Source organism: Melanotaenia boesemani, chromosome 17 (assembly GCF_017639745.1).
Source record: "Melanotaenia boesemani isolate fMelBoe1 chromosome 17, fMelBoe1.pri, whole genome shotgun sequence".
Classification (NCBI taxonomy): domain Eukaryota; kingdom Metazoa; phylum Chordata; class Actinopteri; order Atheriniformes; family Melanotaeniidae; genus Melanotaenia; species Melanotaenia boesemani.
The window spans coordinates 26,517,086-26,542,561 of NC_055698.1; the positions used below are offsets into that span (position 1 = coordinate 26,517,086).

At 36.8% G+C, this 25,476-nt stretch overlaps 1 protein-coding gene and 1 long non-coding RNA gene across 2 annotated transcripts in view; one reads left to right on the forward strand and one right to left on the reverse strand.

Moving 5' to 3' along the window:
* The window catches only part of LOC121656681 (venom phosphodiesterase), a 44,419-nt gene that overhangs the window by 1,391 nt on the left and 17,552 nt on the right, over positions 1–25,476 (forward strand). Inside the window, exons 2-14 of the mRNA XM_042011799.1 lie at positions 788–875; positions 9,065–9,196; positions 9,606–9,731; positions 10,460–10,520; positions 10,862–10,959; positions 11,341–11,420; positions 12,596–12,715; positions 13,428–13,537; positions 17,613–17,678; positions 17,803–17,875; positions 22,104–22,212; positions 22,837–22,959; positions 25,425–25,456. Of these exons, the coding sequence (XP_041867733.1) occupies positions 788–875; positions 9,065–9,196; positions 9,606–9,731; positions 10,460–10,520; positions 10,862–10,959; positions 11,341–11,420; positions 12,596–12,715; positions 13,428–13,537; positions 17,613–17,678; positions 17,803–17,875; positions 22,104–22,212; positions 22,837–22,959; positions 25,425–25,456 (1,218 nt within the window). The remainder of the gene's footprint in view (positions 1–787; positions 876–9,064; positions 9,197–9,605; positions 9,732–10,459; positions 10,521–10,861; positions 10,960–11,340; positions 11,421–12,595; positions 12,716–13,427; positions 13,538–17,612; positions 17,679–17,802; positions 17,876–22,103; positions 22,213–22,836; positions 22,960–25,424; positions 25,457–25,476) is intronic.
* LOC121656740 lies at positions 10,335–12,125 on the reverse strand. Its single transcript, XR_006013460.1, has 2 exons — positions 11,968–12,125; positions 10,335–10,531 (listed from the first exon to the last, which is right to left on the reverse strand). It is a non-coding gene; the product is annotated as an uncharacterized LOC121656740 (long non-coding RNA).

Sequence of the window (25,476 nt, forward strand, 5' to 3'; positions counted from 1 at the left end):
TGCCTCACTGGGAGGTGATATTACTAAAGACCACACCAACATGCAGCCTAAATCTAGGTGTTGTCTCATATGTAAAAATGCTGTTATTGTTGTTTTTAAGTTTTTGTTTGTAAGATCTCTTTGATTCTGGTTTAGACTTTCTGCTGTTGAATTGAAAGAGGAGTAGTTCTTTGCTTTAGTGGCTGTTTTATTTTGGGAATCATTGTCCCTGTGTGTTATCTGCAATTTTACTTCCTTTTATCTTTTACCTTCATTGAGTTCAGCTGTGCCTTATTACCACATTAGTTTTTAGTGAGCGAGAACTTTGCTTATTGTTTGTCCAACATTTCCATGTTGGTATCATTCCACCAGTTGCATTTATTCGGTAAGTCTTAAACACTTGTTTTAGTTTTTCTGCATTTCCTAACTGAAAAGTGCAACTTATGGATCTGGGTTGTTGTGAATGGCGTTTTGCCACTGCTGAGCTGACTGTGTTCCAAACTTTGGTCCATCTAGCCTTCATAATAAATAAATAAATAAATATATATATATATATATATATATATATATATATATATATATATATATATATATATATATATATATATATATATATATATATATATATATATATATATATATATATATATATATATATATATCATTTTTTTGTATGCGCCTTCTTTTAAAACCAATCAAAGAGGAATACGTGCCACAAATTGTGAGGTAAAGATTTTCTGGAAGAACCATCTTTCACTTGCCAAACTAAGGACATTTGTTCTCTTATCCCCTGGTGTATGTGTGACAGATGGGCATATTGGCGGCAACAATTGTGATCTTAATCCTTGGTCTTGGACTTGGCCTTGGACTGGACTTGCAGAGATGTAAAAACAAAGGTACTGCTAGATGCACACACATACACATACTAATGCATGTATACATGTTTCTGCACAGATGTTACACAACCTGTCATTAACTTATTAGTGTTTTGTCATTAATGTCCCATCCATCTCATATATTTAAACATACTTATACCATTCATAGGTACAAATCAGAAGTATTATGGTCTTTAAGTAGATGTGTCATAAAAAAAAATCCAGGTAATTTCAACTTTAACTTTGCATCAACTGCTAGACATGGGGCTCCATTGGTGTTTAGCCTACCAGGTCACATTTTTGTTGTACTAAAGGCCTACTGTGTTTATGAAATAGGCAATGCTTTGTTTCATCCCCTTCTTTTTGCTAAGCCTACTACTTCCTCCAAACAACTTCTGTTGAAACTGAAAAATCAAGTAAAGAAACCAGATTTATTAAAAAATGTGAACATGAATGGATCTTTTCTCTGCATAAGACATATACTCTGCCGGTGTAAATGTTGGTGAAACAGAAGCTACCTAGCATTATAACCATCTTTCTGTCCATCTTATCTGCTCTCCTTTTTTCATACATTACATCATCTTTCACGTTCTCTCCTTCACTATCTTCCTCACTTTGTCTTTGCCACTCAAAGACACAAAGCGAATCACAGAGCCTTCAGTGAGTAGAAGATAAAAGCTTAGATCTCCCTGGAGCTTTACAGATAAATCTGAGATCCTGTTAGAACTGTATTATTGTCTCTCACTGCTGGCTGGTTAACTTCTGTGTGAGATTTTAATCAGGCAGACATGACAATTATGCTATTATGCTTTGGCCCACTGCTGGGCAATGAGGGCTCAAGAAATGTGTATAGTCTCTGTCACTGTGCCAATAAAATGAGTGAATTCATTAAGCATTAAAGTCATAAAGTTTTACATTGCTACATCAACCCCTTAATGCAGGGGTGTCATTAGGTGCTTTCCCAATGTAAGAACTTTTTGAAGTTCCTGTAACCTTTTCAGGAACTAGGCAGGTTTTTTGTACATTTGGGCAGATAGGAACTAGGGGTAACAGCCATCAGCTCCTACAACCATTTTAGCTCCTACTCTGAGGCAGGGTCTTTTCGGACATGATGTAGGTGTTCGCTGATTGGTAGCTACACCCTTTCCCGGAGTTTGGCTTATTCAGTTCGCCTCATCATTTCTAAAGATCACTGTTGTGGCTACGGTTTCAGCTACAGATGACAACAACACGGACAGAGCATGTGACAAATGGACCGACATGAAGGTAAAGCTCTACTGACCTTCTACGCCACCAAAGACATTTAGAGAGGTTTCGAAGGCTTTCAGCAGAATATAAAAATTTTCACAAGACTACGAAAAAATTAAAGACTACAACATTCAAAGTGCGGCAAACCGACAAACCAATAGTTTAACACCTTGGACCTCATCTTGAGCCACTGACCTGACTACTTAGGCAATGCCGCAACAACGGACTCCTGTGCGGGGCTTTTCAAGGCGATAATCCGTGATGAAAACGATGCACCCTTTGAGGAGTTTGAAGGTTAGTGCTCCTGCTCCTCCTCCACCTGCTAACACCAGCACACCTTGCTGCATCGACCATGGGGGGTGGGGGGGGATTCTTGAGTATTACAGTAGCATTGTCTTACAGTTGCTGTGTGTTAAGTATTTGTCTCCACCCTCCCTATGTTTTTTTTCCAGGAAAGAGAAAAAGGACTGATACTCTTCTAGCTACTGTTCAGGACATGCTTACGTCAGATGCTGAACAGCAGAGGCTAAGTGGTGCACAGCTCAATAACATCTTGCAGTTTTTTCAGGAACAGACATTAATGGAAGTAGAGGAGCATGTGGCTCTATGGGTAGAACTGGCACAAGTGAGCCATCAGCAGAGATCTTTAATGAAGGGTCTCTGGGGTGTAATGGAAAGGACTGCAGGAAGTGGCAAAGTGATAATAATCATATCCATAACACACATGTAAATAGTTATTTTTGCACTGCTGACACACACACACACACACAAAAAAGACTTTTTAAAGAGTCATGAGTATTCAGTTTTTGTCCTTAAAGATAGTGATGTCATTTCAATGGGGTTTGGCCACAACTATGAAGCAATATTAGCTATGGATTATTAAATAATCCATCTTTGCTCACAGCATTTTAAGCTTTTTCTCAGGTGTGCATTATATTACAGTTTATGAACTTTTTTTTTTTTTTTTTTTTAAAATACACCATAACAGGATGAAGTAGATCATGTTTAAGAAAGGTGTGGCATTGAAATACTTGTGAACTCCTACAAAAGTACACACCTGTAAACATTTCACCACCCCTTTCTACATTAAGCCTCACATATTGCTAATTTTATATGACTGTCTCTTTAGTTTTTTTTTTTTTAAACCATAAGCAAACAACCCTTTCAGTGATTGATTACCTTAAGCCTTGCTACTGATTTCATAATGCACTCAAAGCTTAAAAGCAGTTGACAAGATCTTTATTTTGCACATAAAAAAAATGCACTCAATTTTTCTGTGGAACATTTTCTCTTTATGTATGCTCATGTATACCTGTATGTTCTGTCTGAACTTCACAAATATGCTACTTATTATGAAAAGGTATGTTGGGATTATTTAAAAGGCACGAGGTAACAGGTCAAGGCTGCACGCAACTCCAGTATGTGCAGCAGGTGGTTCTCCTAGAATATCAGGCTGTAGATAAGGGTTGTCTTTACGCCACTCTTCTCTATACTTCTCACCATGGCTCTCACAGGGGTTGTGAAGCAACACAGCATGTGAACACCATGGACTTCACTCTCTCAAGGCTGCATTCATTGCGCTTTTGTTGGCATCACCATCTTCCTTTTTGTCTGCCAAAAGAATTTTCAACCACAACCCTAGCTTTGCTTGTTTTGAGGTAGTGTTTTCGTCAATGATGACGATGATGAATTTCTTTTGTTAAACCTCTTTTTCATGACTATAACAAGACGGTGACAAGCTAAAAATGGCTTTCTAATGACGAAAACATGACGAGACGTTTGTGAGAGTTCGTTGACGAGACGAAAATGTTCAAGGGCTGATTGTCCGACATTAAAAATGCACGACATTTCTGCCTATCGTGAGCGCAATCAGCAATGCTGCTGCACCTTGGCCATGCCCACCACCAGACGTGCAGCACACACAGACAAGCAGTTTATCCATTCATATGTTAACCTTTCCCGTTTTCCTCCTCTGAGCATGGTCGGAAGACACGGGGGAGATCCTTCTTCTCTAGGGCCGAAATAGCATTCGCTTCGGGGTTAACTTCCTACGCTCCTCTCTACACTTGTTAACGGGGTGAAATGAAAGGAAGGCAGCGGTTGCACTGAGAAACGGCTTTATTACAAGACCTCGTTCATACTTTTTACTCCACTTCTCCGCTCTTATACAGTATTTGCTGTTTTACAATTTTGTAATTATTGATGAAAATACCAAACCACAAGCTTCCAATGTGTTTGTTATGGCCCCTGGCCTTTCTGGATTGGCCTCCGGCCTGTCACTCTACACGGGGATATGCAAATGTCGCTGTGCCAGCGCTGCCTCGGGATTGGCTGAGGACCAGCAGCTGCAGTTCCTCCCCTCTGCCTCGCCGATTGGTCGCCACTGCTCCCGCACTCCCCAGCTGTAAATCATGATCAATGACAGGTCCCCCTAAATAGGGCGACCTGTCATTGATCATGGCAGCTGTGTAGAAGAAGTAGAAGACAGTTTGCCTCTTGGTTGGTTCTCTGAGCGTGTACTAGCTGATTTGCACTAACAGTTGTTAGTAGAAAACAATTGGTGTTGTGAACCGTTTTGCTACGAGTACGCTTTGTGACTTCTTGTATAGCTTTGTGTCAGTGGACACTTAGATTGTTTTCTGACGAGGTTTTGTTACCTTGAGTGGTTTTCTGTCCTTGGCTGTTCAACAGACGGTTTGCTAAAACAACAGGTAGTGTGTTGATTTACTAATTGTAATTAGGGAGCTTCCTCATTAGGAGAAGCTCCCCTCTTTTGTTTTTTAGGAACCTTTTTAGATATTCTGGTTTCCATTTGTTGTATAGATTTTGTATAGATTCGGATTTCTTTTTATAGGCTTTCTTTGGTCAAGTCTCCTTTGTTTTATTGTAAATGAGTTATATTGTGTTGCCGGTTGGAGTGCAGTTCCTTTTATAGGACACCCTTTGTTTGTTATTGTTGACTTGGTTTACCTGAAAAGGACATTCTACGTTGTATTCATTTGTAAGTAATAGAAACTTTATAAATAAATTTTTGCTTATTTTATTTTTGTTTTCAGCTTGTTGTGTTACTCCATCCCTTCCACCCCTAGACCAGAAGGGGTCTGTAACAGTGTTGCTATATGTTGAACTTATATAAATATACTATTTTCTTGTGTGACATTTTTATATGATGAAGTAGGGCATCAATTCATGAAAAAAAGTTGAAATATAGAAATAAAAGGTTTCTGCCCAACAGCAATTAAGATAGCATGGCAGCATTGCATCCCTGTTGACGGGAAAGTCTCAGGTAAAGATAACAGTCTAGTAAAGGATCTGGTTATTATGCAAAAGCATTAAGGTTAACTTGTTTTATGAATTGCAATACTTGTTATAACCTGTCAACCTTGATTCCACTTTTTAATACGTATTATTGACCTAAATTAATTTGTTAAAAACTAATACTTTTTTTTATTGGACTAAAACTAGACTAAAACCTTTTTGAGTTTTTGTCAACTAAACCTAGACTAAAACTATCAAACTTAGACATGACTAACACATGACTAAAACTAAAGCATTTTTCTCATGACAACTAAAACTGAGATGCCTAACAAAAACAACACTGTTTTGAGGTTGATTCTCTTGTTGGTGTAGCCTTGTCTGGGAAGGGCTTCATGAGCCAGCTTGTTAACAGACAGTGTCTCCGATGATGTAGTAGCCAACACCCTATGTTTCAGTGTTCCTACTCTGCTGTAAAAATACATCCACTCTCTCTGCCAGGTCCCACAGTGCAGACAAACTTAAAACTCTGACATCATGCAAGCTGCCAGGTTGCCCAGGGTTCACATTCCAAAACAAACCTCTTCCACCAACAACTGCGTTTAAAGTAATAGAATACCATCCCTCCTGGTGGCAAAACTATGTGGTACTCCAGGAGTGCTAAAATAGGAATGTGTGAGCCATCAACAGCTCCAACACACTGTAGCACCACCCATCTCTGCTCAAAGTATTGACAGTTTTTAGTTTTTGTGCATTTTGCATCCTAATGACTTTAGGCAACAAGATTTCTTTCTCAGAGGAGCAGAACTATGTCAAAGGCAGTTGCAATACCAACTCTAAATAGGTGTGCTATGCTCCCGCACTCAGTTAGTGGAGAGTTTCCACAGGCCAAAAGCAAATCTCTTTTCAAGCTGTACAGCAGGAAGATAAGTTATGTCCATTCTCTCCGGTACAGGCCTCAGCTGTATTGAAATGTTTCTCTCATGGACATATGGAAATTCTCTATCCACTGCTCATCGGTAAAAGTAGGAACAACATTTTTCTGAAAGTCATCTACTTTGCTCCTGACCCAGATGAATGGTGAGTGAGCTGGAGCAACGCCTGAAATGCAAACAGAACACCAGTTGCAATAAACCTGTGACTCAGGATCTCCTGTGACGGTATGCTTTGAGTGGTTTAGTAAGATTAGTGTTTTTTCCCCAACAGTGTTAAAACTGTTTGTCTTTGTGTCCTTCATTTGATGAATAATTGTCTTGTTTTTCTTTTGTTTCCAAAGAAATAAAGCCCTTTTGGCTTCTTTTTTTGTTGTATTTAGTTGGTTTATAGTTAAAAGTACAATGTGTTGGGCTTGATTTTAGATTTCTAATTGTTTATAGTAGTTTGGATTAAATAAACATAGCTATTGGAGCTGCTTCACTTTGTCATAGATAAGTAGGCCAGTTTTTCGTTCACCAAGTTATTTATTCTTGGTTTTGTTTTTTGTGCTGGCTGGTTTTGAGTTAGAAAATAGCTGTTGTGTTGTATTTTTGCTTTAAGCAGCTTCGCTAACCCAAGCACGTGTGATTCACCACTGCTTGTATCGTTCCTCATTGCTACCTGCAATAATAAATTCTAATAGCTCCCGTTTTACCACCGGTCCATAACAATCAGCTGGAAGAGCAGGTTGTTGTTGTTGGTGTGTCTCCTGTGACCAGGGGTGTATTCCATGAATGTAGCTAAAGAAAGCCAGGCTGTATCAGGAAAGTGTCGCTTGAACTAACACCATCTCTAAATTAAGGCTCAAGCTGTTCCATTCCATTTCATCTGCATCTACTTGAGGGTAATTCAAGCGAGGCTTGCATAGCCTGGCTATGTGGGAGGTCCTGAAGAATGTAGGAAGCCCTGACGAGTGAATGGTGGAAGAGATGAGCTGGCAGAAAAAGAGAGCAAGCCGAGAGCTGCCATTTTCTCAGCAGTTGTACAAAGAATGCTAATGGAGATCAGTGACGTGTGGTGGGGTTCATGGCTGGTGAGGCAAAGACTTTTCTGCAGTCAGATTTACAATTGTAAAAACCGAAAAGAACATCTTATTCATTATTCATCCAACAGCATGCAACTATGCCCCCTTGAGGTGAGGCAGAGTACTGGCTGTCTCACCTGCTGACTTTTCTCTGCACTGTATGATAATCAGGAATAATTCTCTCACAAATACATTAAAGACATTACACAGACTGTGGAGAGTCATGGTGTATAACAAATATTTATATAAAGGTCATACTGGTGATATGCTGAGGAACAGAAACGGGCAGTGCAACCCAGTTTGCACTGGATCACGCAGTCAGAGGAGAGGCACAGCTCGCCACCGCCTCACCCAGGATTCCTGCCCTGTATTTGATCGGGAAATCCTCATTCGGTAATTTGTGTGTGTGTGTGTGTGGAGTCATACTGACAAAGCTTTTTTTTTTTTTTTTTTTTTTTTTATAAACACAGATCAGTGGAAAATATTATTTTATGTACTTTTTTCTTTTTCTTCACCATGACACCTCTCCTGACCACATGTCACTGCTATCAATTGTTGATTTCACTGTCCTCATTTATAAATCTGTTTACACAAAGCATGCTGAATTGTCTCTGTATGTACCGGCGCTGTTCAATTTATTAATAACCAAATAATCAATATGCATCATCTTTGTGATTACTGTGTGTGCGCGACCTACATTAATTCTGCACCGTTACATGTCAACAGAAGCAATCTTTACAGCCAAAGCGTACCTTGCAGCAGGTGAAAATAAAGTACAGAAACATATTTCAAAGTGGGAGGTAACCTTTAAAGAAGTGTATTTGTTCAAAACGTATTGAGATTTAAATATGTTGCACTGTAGCTACCATGTCAACATCTGAGACCACTGCTACAGGTGGGGGTCCTCTCTCTGAAAACCCATGGGGCTGGTGGCCTGAATGCCATTTGAATTAAGCGTGCACCCTCTGCTGGGACATTAATAAAAGGCCAAGCCATGGTAACCAAAAAGGAACCCTGTCTCTATATCTTTCTCCATCCATCTCTTTAGATTAGCTTTCTCTTTCTCTATCTCTCTCTTTAAATACCCTAGGCCTGTATGGACAGGGCTCAGCTGATCCCAGTTTTACTGTTAGCCAACCAGAGGCATTGTGGGGGAGAGAGAGGAGCAGAAAGCCAAAATGACTTTAGAAAAAAAAATAAAATATGTCACTTTAAGAAAGCACTGACATGTGTCTGTGTTTTGATAATTACGGAAACCTTGAGGGAAGTTCTTTTTTTCAGCAAACATGTCAACAAAGACAAAACAACTGTTGAGAAATCCCAACATGCAGCAGTGCACGGGGTTAACTACTCATTTTCCGGAGATTGTTTTGCACTCTGTCTTGTGTTATGCAATCTATAAATCTTAGTTAATTCTGGACAACAATTAGATGAAAAGAGTGTGCAATAAAACAGATCGGTGTACTCAATAGAGGAAAATCCCCAAAAAATCCCACCAAAACATTCTTGCTCATCTTACACTCAAATGTATGTCGCTTTGGATAAAAGCATATGCTAAATGACTGTAGAATAGGAAAAAAAGAAAATCCCAGAATGGTAAGGTGACTTTTTAAATATGAAATATAATGAATAATTTATTGAAGCTTTGTCTTTTTATATTCAGCTAGTTAGTTCATGAAAAGAAAAATTCACTTGCCCTGTCTTTCAGTCACTCCTCAGACATCGTGCAGGAACAGATGCTATGAGCCCTACGATGCCGAACATGACTGCAGATGTGACACGAACTGTGCTGCTACCAACAGCTGCTGCTACGACTATCATGATATCTGCACCGTTCCGAGTGAGATTCTGTTTTTAATGTTGTATCTTTTCTTTTTTTCTTTTGTCTAATAAGACATTTTAGGGATAGTTTTTTACTTTCTTGCTTTTTTTTCTGTATTACTGCTGTGCAGTCTTAAATGAAACTGTAAATGAATTATTGTCCTTTTGACTCCTAAAAGTCTGGCATATTCTAGCAACTCTCTCATTACACCTCCTCCAACCCTTACAATTTTCCTTTCAACCATTATCATGTTCCTTTTCAATCTGTCCTCACTTGGCCCTCCTACCTTAACTTCAGAAGACCATCAACAAATCAAGCAAATGTAGAATTACAATCGAATCTAGCTGTAATTTAACCCACAAATGATACATCTGCAACGTGTATTTTCTCTTTCTATGTTTTTTATTCACAAACTTTAACCCTTTAGCCCAGCAGTGGGAATGTACAAAGCTACGGTGTGGTGAGAAAAGGCTGACAGAGAGCAAATGTCACTGCTCTGAAGACTGTCTGTCTGCAGGAGACTGCTGCACAAACTACAAGCACATCTGCCACGGTGAGACTGAACCTGACAGCTTGTATGATGTCAGAGTTTATTTCAAACCAAAATACAGTAAATCAAGGTGACATGTCCTATGCTCTACATCAATCTCATGCAACATAGTGGCTATGCAAGTCATCTGTTGAATGCTTTTGAGTTTTCATCGTGTTACATTGCTGATAGAAGCCTATAATTTTTGTTCTGAGTTGCTGACATAATTTAAGTTCCTCTTTTGATTGAAAACCATAATTTTTCATTTGTTTCCCCTTTTTATGAAGATTAGAACCATCTTGAGACAATGGTACTGTTTAAGAATGATGATTTTTATCACTTTTCACAAATGTAACACTTATAGAAAGAAGACAACTGTTGGGGTTGAGACCCAGACACTTCAGGATCTCCAGCTCTGATTGTTCAGAACTAGTTTTGAATGTTTCCCTGCTCCACGCTGACCCAGATTAATGGGTTATCTCCAGGCTTGTGCAAACCTTAACAAGATACTGGAGAGAACTATTTGATGTGAATGAGCAAGGAAATACCTAAAACCTGCAGGACAGTTTTTAGCACTTTATCTTTAGGGAGCTAAAGTGAGACTTATCTATGAATCTAACCTCTACCTGCCAGAGCACACAGATTTTTATTTAATTTTTTCCCTACTGATGAAATACAGATACAAAAACATCCTAATGCACAATACTGAAAAAATCATGTCACCATTGCTCTTATTTTCTACTTTGGTGTAGGAGAGAGAGAGTGGGTGGAGGATGATTGTGAGGACCTGTCAACCCCCACATGTCCAGCAGGGTAGGTTCTACCTGTATGGAAAAGAACTGCAATCATTCATCTGAAAACATTTATACCTTTGGCTGAACCCTGCTTAAAAAAATAAGTTTGTTAGATCACAGCCAAAGATATTGTCACAGTAACCTGCAGGTGTTAGTTTTTTATATATGCATTGTTTTTGCTATTAGATGGAAAGCCATGGACATTTTAATGTGGTGTCATTAGAATATATTTCACCTACACACTAATATACTTGTGCATTCTGTTTCTAGCCACTAAAAGCAACTGATTTTCATTCATGCAAGTTTATTTCATGAACTGATCTTTTCCTGACTGAATTTTGTTTTTGTTTTTCCTCATAGCTTTAAGAAACAGCCCCTGCTTCTTGTTTCTTTGGATGGACTCAGGGCAGAGTACATGCAGACATGGAACACACTCATGCCAGTTCTGGACAAACTCCGTAAATGTCAAACCATGTTTTGTGGTTGGCTTAATTTACTACTGACTTCAAAACAACGTCTATTAGAAAACTCATGTGCTAACACTTTTACAAGATGTAGTACTTCTCATCTACTCCTTATAATGGTATATTTCTATTTTGCTGACAGCTTTTTAAAGGCAACAGTCAGTGACCTTTATAGATGCAACCTTCCTTGGATTTGCTCCCTCAATAAATACAATTCCTGCTTTATATTTAATTGCCAAACCATGCCAGCATGAACTTTCCCATCCCACTGGCAGTGCAGTGATGCACGCACTCTTGTTGTGAGAAAGACTTAATGGCTCTAAGAGTTTCCAGAGTGTAGAGTTTCAGAGTAAACCTATTTTTGTCTTTTAACAGGAAGCTGTGGAACATCGGCTCCTTATATGCAGTCAGCATTTCCAAGCAAGACTTTTCCTAATCATTATACTATTGTTACGGTAAATACACTCACCACTGCCCAGAAAACCTTCTGGTTACATGGCTCTTATCTGTACATTCCACTCTACAGCTCTGAAGGTAATGCACTTTCCTGTACTGGAATGTTTTCTGAAAAGGAAGAGTACCTCTTGCAGCACTGTAGATCTTGTTAGAGATATCAAGAAAGACTTCCCGGAGTTTTGCCCTACATTCTTTGAATCTAATTCATGTCAGTCATTTGAGCTGCATTTTTGATAAGATTTTTGTTTGTGTCACTATCATTAGAAAGAAATGAATATAAGTTTAAAGTTAAATCATCAGAGATAAACCAGGCCATCCCCTACCCATGGTGTTAGTCAGCTGTGCTTTTTGAAAAACCATAATATATCTTGTTACCAAACATGTGGAGATTTTCTCCAGGACTGCGCACAGAACATGTCTGTACCCCAGTAAACCAATATAAACCAAATGGCATGTCACAGTAATCAAAATTCACATTTACAGTAAACATTCTCCACAAATAAGGCTTAAACAAAATACTGCTCCTAAATATTATTAAAAACTTACTGACTGTGGTGTCGATGGTATAAACGGAAGGCAGATGTCAGTGGATGAACATCCCCACATGTGGCTTACTAAGAACTAAAACAACATGGCTGACTTCCTGTCACAGGCCCAAAACTGACCTTCGAAATAAAAGACTGTATTGAATGAACTGAGACTAAATTAACATAAAACACTTATATTACAACAAAATGATGGGCAGAACACAGATTTTTTTCTTTCTTTTTTGGGCCAGTTTAAACTAACCAAATCTTTCTTATCCAGACTATTCATTGGTTGTTTTCTGTTTGTGGACTTGGCCAGTAATCTCAGCTGTGCATCAGAGCATTCCTGGACGCTTCCTAGAACATTCAGTTTAGCAGAAATGTTAAACACATCATCCCTCTTTGCAAGGGATTATCCCCTGTGTTGCTTATTTTCACTTAAGTACAGTGAGTAAACGCGAGAGCTCCTTCATGCTAATGAATAGAAATCATTTGCTTGCATGCACTTTAAAATGACTCACCACTTAAGGAGGACTCTTGTTCTTGTCTTCCTGATCATCAGTCAGTTGTGACTCATCTATTTTTTTTCCCCCAAATTTGGAGCACGTTCTAATTTTTGTCACTTCGTCTTTACTTTCCACTTTCAGGGTCTGTATCCAGAGTCAAATGGTTTGATTGACAACCTTATGTATGACCCAGTATTTAATGCCACTTTCAGTCTGTCCAGTCCTGAGAAAGACAACCCTGCGTGGTACCTCGGACAACCAGTAAGTCCTGTTAGATCACTGGTTTATAGGTGTTAGAGGTCTTTTAATTATCCACTGATGCTTGACATAACATTCAGAAACAAATTTATAATTTGATTTAGTACATTTAACTGGATTTTATTTATTTTTATAGTTTTTGTCAGGTTCCATTCACATAAAAACCATAAACACAGACCAGACTGAGTGAAGATACACAGCACCAGCATACAAAGCTTTCTTGCTAGTTTTCTTCTGCAGTCCCTGAATCTGGCAAAAGAAGTGATTTTGAAAGGCTTAGAAGCTAGAAAGAAATAAAAAGAACAAAAGAATTGCTGTAAAAAGGATTAGAAACACTAAACATTAGAAACATTAAATGCACAACAAACCTTTGTTTGGCATAAAGTGCAAACAGTTTCAAGAAAGCTCATTTCATAAAGTACAAAAATATGCAAATAGGTAATAAAAATAACTTATTATAAAATAATGCAACAATGTGTTAAAAGTGAAGCATTAAGATAATTATAAAAGTCACTGTCAGGTTTTATTTCTAAAATCCATTTTTGCTGTTTCTCTGAAAAAAAACAGTAATTTTTTGCTCGTGCTTAAGTCTGTGAGGAGCTTGTTCCATTTCAAAGACTAATTAGGCTAAAGCAGACATCTAGCATGAACCATTCAGCGGTCTGAACACATACAGAACATTTTTCTGAGGAAAAATTGTCCTGTTTGTCTGCAGGTTTGGCACACAGCAATGTACCATGGTCTGAGGTCTGGAACCTTCTTTTGGCCAGGATCAGATGTCAAAATCAATGGAAGTTTTCCCAACATTTACAAACCTTATGATGGGTAAGATTGTCAGTTGTGAAAATGTTCTGTTCTGCTGAAAACAAGTACACCAAACCTTGCAGTGCTACTGTATTAAACCATCATATTACTCTTATTTTTAATAAATTCCTTCATAATACTTAGAGGAAAATCAGTGATAGAAATTGATTAGGTAAAGTTTTACTCTAAGACTGGAAAATCATTTTTGCAAAGACTTGCATTTTTTAAAAATGTAAATTCCTCTGTGAGGTACCTCAATCTAGTAATGTGTATGAGTCTGCTGGCATGACGTTTTTTTTTTTTTTTTTAAGATAGTTTCTAATTTGTGTTAACTTTTTCAAAGTGTCATTTGATTTAGATATCATTATTTAACTCTTTATTTGAGTGAGAATCGACATACTATTGATATACTTTGGTTTTGCCTTTTAAGGTATGTTACGCTATCAGTCTGCATTGTATTCAAGTATTTTTCCGAGCAGCTGAGAAGCTTGTCACATGTTGATCTGTAATAATAGGAAATAATTTCAGATCATAACAGGGTCTTTCTTTTCAGCTTTGCTGGAAGCCAGAATAGGTGGATTTGCTCATTATCAGTTGATGGGGCTGGTTTGTTGCAATAAACTGGTCTGGGACATGTTCTGTTTTTTATCAGCTCATGACTTAGGGAAGCACTTTACTTCTGATGCTCTTTCCCAAAACTTTGCTGTGCAATCTCTGAATTAGAGCATGTTTTTAAATAATTTCTTGCTAAAATAATAGCTATTTACATTTATGATAAATGTTGTCTGGCATAAGGGGCTAATCTTCCATATAAATGAAAGAAGACATAACCAAGATTACAAAGCTACTTCAAAGTGAGCCTTAAAAGAATTTAAATTAAATGGTTACTAAACTTGATTGCAGTGATCTTTTTTTAAAAATAAGACAAGCCTGCACAATTTTAATGAAGAGTGTTGTGTTAATGTGTCAGTGTTTAAAGTTATTATCTCTGTATGGCATTTATCTGGGTGTTTTCCAAATCTAGGAAATTTAGCTAGGAAATCTAGAAGAAAAGAAAACACAACACAGATAACCTGATACAGAGACTGTATGTATGTATGCACAAAAATGTCCATACATGTCGCAGGAGTATCTGAGAAACTTATGACTTGCTGTCACATTTGAAACCAAACACCACCCATTAAAAGAAGCTGGTTCACCCAAAGTTCAAAATACCAAAACACAAGCTGAGTGGCTTAAAATATGCAGTGCTGTACAATAAGAGCTACCACTTCTAACACATCTCAAGGACTTTGCAAGAATAGTAATGTACATATTTTGGACAGAGAAGACAGATAATTTGACAGAGGTGTCAAGACACCCTTCTGTTAAACTGGAAAAACCATTTGAAGCAGCCTCAGGTTATCAGGTATCATCTTTAATGCAGCCGAGACTCTCCTCCCCAAGAGGTTTCATGATTCACACAGTGGAACTTGTGAGCAAAACAGTTTTGGTCACAAGTTTTCAGGTGACAATGACAAAGCTTTTTTTTTTTTTTTTTTCAAAAAAACCTTGGGGCCCAACATTTCCAGTACAAAATGGTCTCGGGGTTCAAGTATTAACACTGTATTGTTTAAATTGAGCCAGTTTAACAAGCTAAAATCTTGTCAAATAAGTGACATGTTACAATAAGATCTTTACAAAAACATTTATGTTTACGTGAACCTGCACATACAACAAGATGACAAATAGGCTAACAATTCGTCAAATAAAATCAGGCTGTTGCAAGGAGAAATCTAAAAGCTCAAGTCAGGCTTCTTGAACAGAAGAACTACAAAAAATTGGATTTTTACTTTTAGGGACTTAAAAATAACTGCGGAAAAAGTGGAAATTTGATCAATAACATGATGTAATAATTAAATACATTCAAATAATAAAATGGTCATATTAAATTACGTAAATTAAACTTTATTTTTATATATTTAAATAAAAATATTAAAAGAAACTATTAGTCTAATAAACTTAAAAAAATTTTATGATTTACCAGTGACATGACAGATGTTTTCTGCATCTGTAGTACATTTTTATTTCCCTTTACCAGCTTTCCCACTTTGATGTTGCCGCTTCAGTGTTGAAGGGATTAGTAGGCTACTTCAGACCACCACAAAGCGGTGGGAAGCTGCCAGAGCTAATGCCACTTTGGTGTCCTAGGCGACCATGGTTAGTCGCCCCATTCCCTCTCCTCATACACACCACCCCAAACACAATCCCATATAAAAGACCTTTGAGGTTTAATTTAGTACACCATAGCTCTATCCTGGCAACATAAGTTGATTTTGGTCATGCAGGTGCCTGAATTGCACACTATATTGTTTCCAGTTCTATCTGCACAGATGTAGTTTTCATTCCACTGTTGTATAAATGTTTTTTTTTTTTGTTTGTTTGTTTTGTGTTTTGTTTTGTTTTTTGTTTTCTTTTTGAATATGCAGAATAAAAAGTTTAGGCTTTATGTGAAAATGTTTTAAACAGGGTCTCAGTGATGCTGCGTAACCTTAACTACTTAACATATGAGTGTTCTTTTAATGCTTATAAGCTGAAACTCCCAGTAAGCAGCCTTTCACATGAGGTGAAACGCCTCAGAGAAACAAGAAATAGAAGCCCAGTTTCATTTATTCAAGCTCTTGAGATTACTGGTTCCAGACATAATCATTTCAACACAAATAATTTATAAGCAGTTGGCGCCTCATGTTACTAACCCTTTGATAGTACAATGTGATACGATTTAGTCATCCACATCCTACACAGGCCATTGTTAAATCTCACCCTCTTCTGCCCAACTAAACTGATTAAATCAGATGTAACTGTAAATAATACAAATAAGGTGGATTTTCTGTAGAAAAAGTCTTATTTGAAACAATCTGATCTATGCTTTGCACATATTAACCCTACTCAGAATTGATGTGCCCTCTCAGCATGGAAACTGCAGTACTGATATGATACAGCAGGTCGTCTTAGTTTAGCAACCTGAGAACGATAAGTCTTTTATTTAAAAAAAAAATGCTAGAATATGTTGTAGTGAGATATGTTATGGAACAAATTAAATCAGTTTTAACAAGTGAAAAAGCTTGTATTTGGAGGTTGGACCAAAATCATCCAAATAACTCAGCATGGAGATCCAGGTTTCTATCCCCTGTGACCCAAAACATCCAATATTTTTTTTTTTTTTTTTTTTTTTTAAGCTAAACTTAACACTTTTTTTAAATAAAGTGCAAATTTAAAACGGTTTTCATTCACTATTTAACTAGCTCACATAAACCACCATAGGCCTGTGCTACAAAGCTGGATTTTTGTCTTATTGAGGTAACTTCGGGGTTAACCCTGGGTTTTCTGTACTATGATTTACAATTTCTGAACATTTTTTTTTTTTCTTTTTTTTTTGTAAGTTGTAATTATTTTAATCGGATTCTCTGACAAAATACACACTTAACATTTTATGTGTGATTTTACTTTGGCTTTATTATCTTTTCTTCTTTATCCATGCACAATTTTAGATGAACATGCATGCACACGTGTGGAGTTGAGATAAAAGCAATGTGTGTGGTTTTGTCTCTCTCTTTTCAAGACATAGCAGAAACTGGCTGAACTCAGAACTCTCTGAAATTTTTGGGGAAATTTGTTATGACCTCAGAGGGGTTATGGCTCTGTTTGCTTTGCTTGCTCTGATCTGTGTATTTTGAAAACAAAGGCTACGATACGATTGTCTTTGAGGTTTGATAGCCTAAACATCAGGATGCATTTCTATAAAAGTCAAATAAGAATTATGACTCTTATTTTTTTTATATTAGGCAGCCATAATAATGTTCACCAAGTTTTGTCTGGTTGTTCTAAATACACTGTCGTCTCCATGAGAAAAAGACATAAAAGGATTCTGCCAATTTCTCTAAATCTGATCTGTGCAGTAAGTATTTCTGAATCAGTTTAAGTTGTCTAAATTTAAACTATGTTACATGCAAGAAGACAAGCAAGCAAACTTGTCATAGATCTTTTTTTGTTGTCTTGGCTTAAATATTTGTAAGGACACTATTTACTACTGCAATTACTTTTCTATTTCTCCCAGGAATGTGCCATTTGAAGAAAGAGTAATCACTGTGCTAAAGTGGCTGCAACTTCCAGAAAATGAGAGGTTGGTTGCAGTTTTCCATCAGATTATCATCTTAAACATTGAAATGATAGATGTTTTACTTTATTAGATTTAATGACATGGAAGTGTAGATCATGTAGAAATGTGTAAAAATCGGCCCTTTCAGACCAGATTTCTACACGTTGTATCTGGAGGAACCTGATAAATCTGGACACAACTTCGGTCCTGTAAGCGGAGGGGTAAGTCCACCTGATTAAAGCCAATATAATAAGGATTTGTATTTTATTTCAAACAAAAAAGTTAACATTTAACACACAAAATCAAAGCTTTCAATGTTTGAAAAGTGTATACTGAGCTAGTCCTGTTTTGTCCAAAATAAGTAAAATCTTCAATCTTTCACAGCGTTTCATCAGGATATTTAGCACATCACAAACCACAATATACATTGTTTTCAATTAACATCAGTGAGTGTTTCATATCAGAACAAAGGTGTCTTCTGTTCTATTTTCTTTATCTGATAATCAGTCTTTTTTTTCTAAACATCAACCTAATTCTCCATTTCAAATATTTGGTGTTTAAACAAATCTGTTACCCTCATTTCCAGTGCAAATGTCAGGTATTTCTACTAACAACATTCTAGCTAGTCTTATAATCCATTAATTTCCGCAAATCTTAATGAGAAGGTGACTAAACATTAAAGGGCCAGCAGAACAAATGATACCTTAATGATAGCATTGGTAAAGAATTTCAACGTTTTCCTTCAAATAAAGTGAAAGCACATGTGCACACATTTCCTGTTTTGTAGACGCTGCGTTGGGTTCTTTTGCAAATTATAAACCAAACTGACAGGCTGATTACCAATACCATCTGCACATTAGTTTACAAAGTGTACAAATACTGCAAACTTAGTTCTATGCTGGATCTTTACAGCTAACACAGTACAGCTTTTCCAATTTTCACCTGTTCGGTGCACATGGATAAAAGGATTAAATATTTGTCTTGAAGATGTTTGCCTGATTAGTCATTTGTTAAGTTTGCTGAAGTGCAACACAGAGGTTCAAATGACAAAGATCACCTTTCAAGTGTTGATAGCGTGTGGGAAGATGCTCTGGTAATGATTACGAACATCTTTCTGGGTTTCGATTGGATGGTGATCAAATGGTATTCTAAAATGAGATCATTCTTTCATTCCTGGACAAAAACACAGAAGGAAAAAGTACAATTACTTGAGTCATTTTACAGTAACAGTGAGGTCATGTCTACCACCGGTGTTCCGCTGTTAACATCTATTTTAAGAGCTGCTAATTTAACACTTTAATGGTACTCGAATCCTTCAAGATCAGACTTTATAAACTCGGGGGAACTGACTTAAACGTTTTTAAACCAAGCACTTCAGGTGAACCCTTATAAAATAGATATTCTATGCTGAATTGATGCAGTGACAAATTAAACATGCTAGGTTAAATTAAACATGCGTGACAAAAAAGATTAAATTCTTTCATAGCTGCAGTTCATACAGGCCTTTAATTTTGCCTCTGAGGTGGCGTACTCTAACACTAAACCAGTTTGGTTCTTTTGAGATGTAGTAGAGGGGATGATGATGATGATGGTGTGTGTGTGTGTGAGAAATAGTAATTTCAGATTGATATTGTTCTGGCTCTTCCAACTCAGAATCCTGGTCATTGCTTGCAAACTGGCCTGTGTCCACATCAATTATACCAGTTTCACCAGGAAGGAATTTATTCTGCAGAAGTAAACATAAAGATCTTAGAGATGTGATCATGAAAGTTAATGGTTAAGTCATCCAGCCCAAACATAACCTATGATTTTTTTCCAATAATCAATATATCTGTAGAAAACCAAGCTAATTAAGATGTTTGATGTCAGCACAAAGTTACATAAATCTAGCCTACTAAAATTTAAATTGGTTTCTAGGCAACAAAGCAATGCAGGGTTGTTCAGGTTTTATGCAAAATGAATTATTTCAGTGTTTAACCATTTTGTGGAAGACCCAGATGTGGAAGGGGTACTTCATGAAAACATAACATGTAACACATGTAACATGTAATACAGCACTTGTATGAGTATGGACAGCCAGACATCATACTGATCTGGCATTTGGGTGAACCCAGCCTTTTCCTACAGAATGTTCATGAAAAACCACTATTGGTTTGAGCTGAATGACTTTTCAGCTTCTGAACCAACTTTTTATTGTTTTGGTCTGAACTTGCCAGCCAGTTCAAAATTAACTGTGGGAACCAGCAGCATGGAACCTTGCCAGTGTGCAAGGACTAAAGGGAGCTATATAAACGGCTTTTGTTTTACTTTATTGGAAAATTTGTGGTTACGTTAAGCTACTGACGTTTATAAACTATAAATGAACTATTATAAAAAAATAATATTAAAAAATGTGGGAAGTGGTAGTCTAGTGCTTATAGGGGTGGGCTTGGGTCTGGAGAACCTGGGTTCAAGTCCCTGGGCTGGCAACCAAGGTAAAAAACCACTGGGTCCCTTAGCAAAGCCCTTAACCCCCAACTGCTCCCTGGGCGCCGGAATCTGGCATCCCACTGCTCCCAGCAGCTAGGATGGGCTAAATGCAGAGAAAGAATTTCACCAGTGTGGGTCTAATAAAGGATTATTATAAAATGAGTTCTTGAGGACTTGACAACAAATGCCTGAACCGCAATTAATAAGCAAAACTGCATCCATCCTGAAAATATCACATTCTTACATCTCGAAGGCTTTATCATGAAGATCAGCATATGAAATATTTTGTTTCTTCAATATTATACTCCTTTAGCAATTATCAGACACACACTCATTGGACTTGTGAGAAAATATAAAAAAATGGTCAAGAAGAGAACTAGTCAAGGACAAACTCAGGGAAAGAAGAGATAAGGTGAACCATTGAAGATGGTCACAAATATTTGCTAAGGGTGTATAACAGACATTTACACTCATGGGAAAATTTCCCATGTAATACAGAAACAGCTAATTGTATCTGAAATTGAAACCTAGGGACAAGTCTCCACGAGACCCAGAGGTGTAAAAATGATAAAGTGATTTACAACCTGGAACAGCAGGAAAAGGGGAAGTGTAACCAGAAAGGAATTTACTCTAAAAATGTTAATTGTACAACAGTTGCAACTGTGAGACCAGTGGCTGTTAAAGTAATAAAAATGATTGCTAACAGTCAAGTGAATCAGTGATTGATCATTTTGTAACTGAACACATACTGCAAAACTGGTGAAACCTGACCTGCTAATGAGTTTCAGCTTTGCATCTGACTCATATGAATTTCCTCTTTTAATTATGGGGATCACATGCAAACAAGTGATCCATAAAGAAGCTGTTAGTCATTTCATAAGATAACCTCAGATATCAGTGGTACTGATTGGAGCTGCTGTTTGTCAGTAACTTGTACTTTATGACTAAGAAAGAAAACAATGTTAATGAGGGACGTTACCCCCGATGAGCTGTCAACTGCACGAGAAAGATCCTGTAAATAATCAAGCAGAAAGAAAGGTAAAAGTAAAACTAAACACAGGGCTGTCTGGTAAATAAGTGTCCAGGAATAGCAACATGAAAAATGGGATTTCTGTATGAATACTGGTTATCTGTTGTGATACCTTTTTGATAGATTCACTTTCATTGATATTTGATTAGTTTCTCATCTCTACCCTTCTCTTCATTCTCATTTTATCCATTTCCTGTCCAGTCTAGTTCTGTCTAGTTCACGTCAGATATAAACTACAGCAGCACTTTTCTACAATTCTGTATATTTTCATAAACTACTCAAAATAAATCAATACATCATCATTTATTTCACAGGGTTGTTGCTATGTGGTGTTCAAAGTAAAGGCAGTCTTATGGCTCACAGTAGATTTACAATGAGCCCTTTTACTTGATGCGATTTGACTTTAGAGCTAAAAAAAAAAAAAAAATCTAGATACTGCCAACTGCTTCTCTATAGAAAATGTCATTTATTTACTGGATAAAGGCAGTGTTTTACATAAATGACTTAGGACATGCTGATTTCCATTAAAAAAGATTGCAGATGAAACATGGCCACTTGGCTAATTCTGGTATATTTGAATTAAAATTTATTATGTATAAAAATGTTCCTGCAAAACTAAACCAATGCAGAAAAAAATGAATAAATAAACAATAATCTGCAAAACTTTAATAGCAAAAAAGCTTTTTAATGATTAAAAGCAGTTGGTGGGATTGGGTTGGGGGGATTTATCAAACTAAGAGACAATTACCATGTTTTGTTCAGCATGACTCAGCAAAGAAAACAGAGAAAACGTTGTTATTGACCTTGGACTTGGAAATTGTATTTTCTATCTACTGTGTCGGTTCCACCCAGTGATATATTTTAATTTAATTTGTTTTTGTTTGTTTTTTTACCTTTTTTGAAGAAAGATTTTACTAGCTGTTTTTACTTGTTTGACTTGTATTCTCCAGATCATTTCATCAATCCAGGGTGTGGATAAGATCATTGGACAGCTCATGAATGGCATCAAGCAAATTGGCTTACATCGCTGTCTGAACATCATTATTTTAGCTGATCATGGTAATTCTAATAGTCTGTTACAATAAATTTTATATATACACACACATACTACAACATAAAAAATTATTTTGTCAGATAACTTTATTCCACAACTAAGAATAAAGTTATTCATGGACTTTACAGTCAGTCTTGCATCTGTTTACATGGCACGTTTCCACACTGTGTTCTTAGCACACCAGTTCATTCATGAGAACAGATTCATGCAGAAACATGGGCTAGCACCCCTAAGAATAGTCATTTGCATGCCAAAACATATTGGTCTGAGTTGGCAGTCTGCATGAATCATTGTAATAAATAAATAAGTTCCAACAGAGCTGAAAGCACTGATTTATGATGACTCACTGTAAAAAATGAGTTCCATCAAAGTGAAGAGCCCTGATTCATGAAGAAGTTTCATATACAGATTTTTGAGTACCTGGTAGTAAAAGCCTGATAAAGGGCATCAAGTTAACATTTAGGAAAAACTATATGTACTGGGACCATAAATTATATTAGAATTTAAGTGATGGGGACAAAATCATGCAAAATTACTGGCTTGTTCCTTAAAAAATATCTGCAGACCTACGCAACATAATGCAAAAGAACAAAACTGTTAAGTTGAATTATGGTTGAATGCTGTTGCAGGTATGGAAGAAATAAGCTGCAACAGGAAGGAGGTGATGCAGGAACTGGTGGGAGATACCAGCAATTACATCGTCACTGAGGGTCCATTTGGACGAATCAGAGCCCAAAACAAAGATACAGTTTGTGAGTAAATATACACACAACCTACTCTTAAGTCATGTTATAAACTATACCAACTAAGAGTCCTCATGATAGATATGACCAGGGCCGGACTGAGATACAAAGTCACACTGGGAGTCATACACTCACTCAGGACACCCCAACTCATACACTGCATAATATGTTCAAACTCCTGCAAGAGTTCATACACACACATTTGGAATAAGTAATCACTAAAGCTCATTATTCTAGACCAACATTCACAAAAAACTACAAACTGCCAGTAAAGTGTTTTTCTCTTTTCTATCCTCATCAAAATGCTCAATGCAACTGTCAAAACAGGAGTCATAACAATAGTATTATTTTGGGATTAACAACATGATTGTATAAGCTTGTCAGTTTATCGTAGTACACATAATTAGTATGTATACACCAATATCTACTACAAAAGTAAAACGTGAAGTGGTCAACAACATCTTTACACGATATGATTTCTGTAACATTAGAAAATGAAAAAGTCATCTCAACTTAGACAAATAAGAGACTATTCAATTTTAGGAGGGTTTTCCAAACTTTTCCATGCAGCAACCCACCTGTGGACGGATGTTTGATTCAGCAGGACCCACAAAATTGTTCATTATTACAGCTACATAAAAAGGGTTATGAAGAGTCTCAACTAGTGGTCATATAGTCATGTTCAGATATAAATCTGCAGCTTGTTACCAGCCGCCTCATCTGTATCACACATGTATTAACCAGTCTGTTGCTTTTACTTGATTGGCATCAGCCTATTGGTGACAACTGACAACAACAAATAATTTCCTCTGGAGCCGTATGTGCGTTTCCTCTCAGTCTCATCGATGAGCATCATGATTTTTCTTTTTTTTTTTCTTTTTTGACAGCAGTCCAGTCAGGCCACTTGAGACCCAGGCCCACTTCTGCCATGGGCCAGTCTGGGCCTGGTAATTTAACACTCATGTTTTGTCTTGGGTAGGAAACAAGAACCTGCTCATTCAACTGCACCTAGCTAACTAATAAAGCATTCTATTCAAGAGCAATTGTGCAGACCTTGTACTGGCATGAACACTGATAATTGCAAGGTGATGGGTCCAAAACATCCCTGGTTACAACTCCACTTAAAACATTTGTTTCTAGTAAAATACCAAGTAAATACTTTTAATAATCACGTCAGACTGTACTAATTTCATATCTCGTATATTAGATCTAAAAAGGCTTTACTTCTGTCCAAGTTTTTTGCTCCAGTTCCATCAACTTGTCTAGATTTAATACAATTTAATTTCTAAAAGGCTAAGATGGCAGTATTCTACTGGCAAATCCAAGGCTTCAAAATGTATCAACAGTCAGTGTTTTAACAATGGCTATGTCTCATTAAGTCTCTAGAGAAAGTGGGTATATTCCTTGAAACATGGATTCCAATTAATCTAAACAGAGCAGTTGATGTAATGAATGGAAATGTTGGACTTGGTTGTTCTACATGGTTCAAATTACAGTGGAGCTAAGGAGAAGTTGCCTTCCCTGAAAAGCACATGAGCTCCCCTAATAATAGTCACCTGAGAGACCAAGGAGCTTTAAAAAAATAGTCCACTTTCTGGTTATTTTTAATTCTATCTTCCTTAAGGTTCCTGATCTTTCTTAAAAGAATAGCAATAATTTGTCACCGTTGTGTGTTTAATCATTTGATACAATAAATTTTCGGACCGACGCAGGTGATCTGTTCTGTTTCTTTCAGCACCGTGGACAGCAGCATTGTTTGTGTAAAATAAGCCTTCAGAGCCGCAACCACTCAATTTTCTACTTTTTGTGGTTAAAAAAACTTCCAATCCCTATATGAGATGTTTCTGATTGTATCAAGTACATACAGTAGCGTGAATTCAGAATGTAAACCTTTTTCTGTATTTTATTACTTGTTGTGTTTAATTTATTTGTATTGATGTAAAGCACCTTGTGATGTTCATTGTCTGTGAAAGGTGCTATAGAAATAAACTTTACTTACTTACTTACTTACTTACTTTTCTTTGACAGTGCACTAATGTATGTGCGCCTGACTTCGGAAGTTGCAGCATGTTCAGAAATAAGACTCCCCTGAAAGCCCACGTGTAATTCAAAACCCTGCTCTTATATCCAATATAATAAGAAAGTTTAGTAAGTGTTCTCACTGTACAAAATACAATAATTATTAAAAAAAATACAGTAAATTTACTGTAGAGTATATCACTGTGTTTTATAATTGACATATTTACAGAAAAAATAAATTACACAAAACCCAAGGCTATATTGTGATATAAAGTAATCCAAAATACAGCAGCTGACAGTTTAAAAGGAAAATCATAAGTATGCTGTATAAGTGGTGTTTTTGATTTGTTTTGTTTTTTGTTGAATGTATTCTAGTTTTGAGACTTACATGTGGTTGACAGTTTATATTTTGGTGTTAAATGACTAAAATGTTTTTTTTTTCTCCTTCTCAATAGTGGACTCAGCTGAACTTGTTGCTAAAATGACAGTAAGTATTATTGTTCTCTT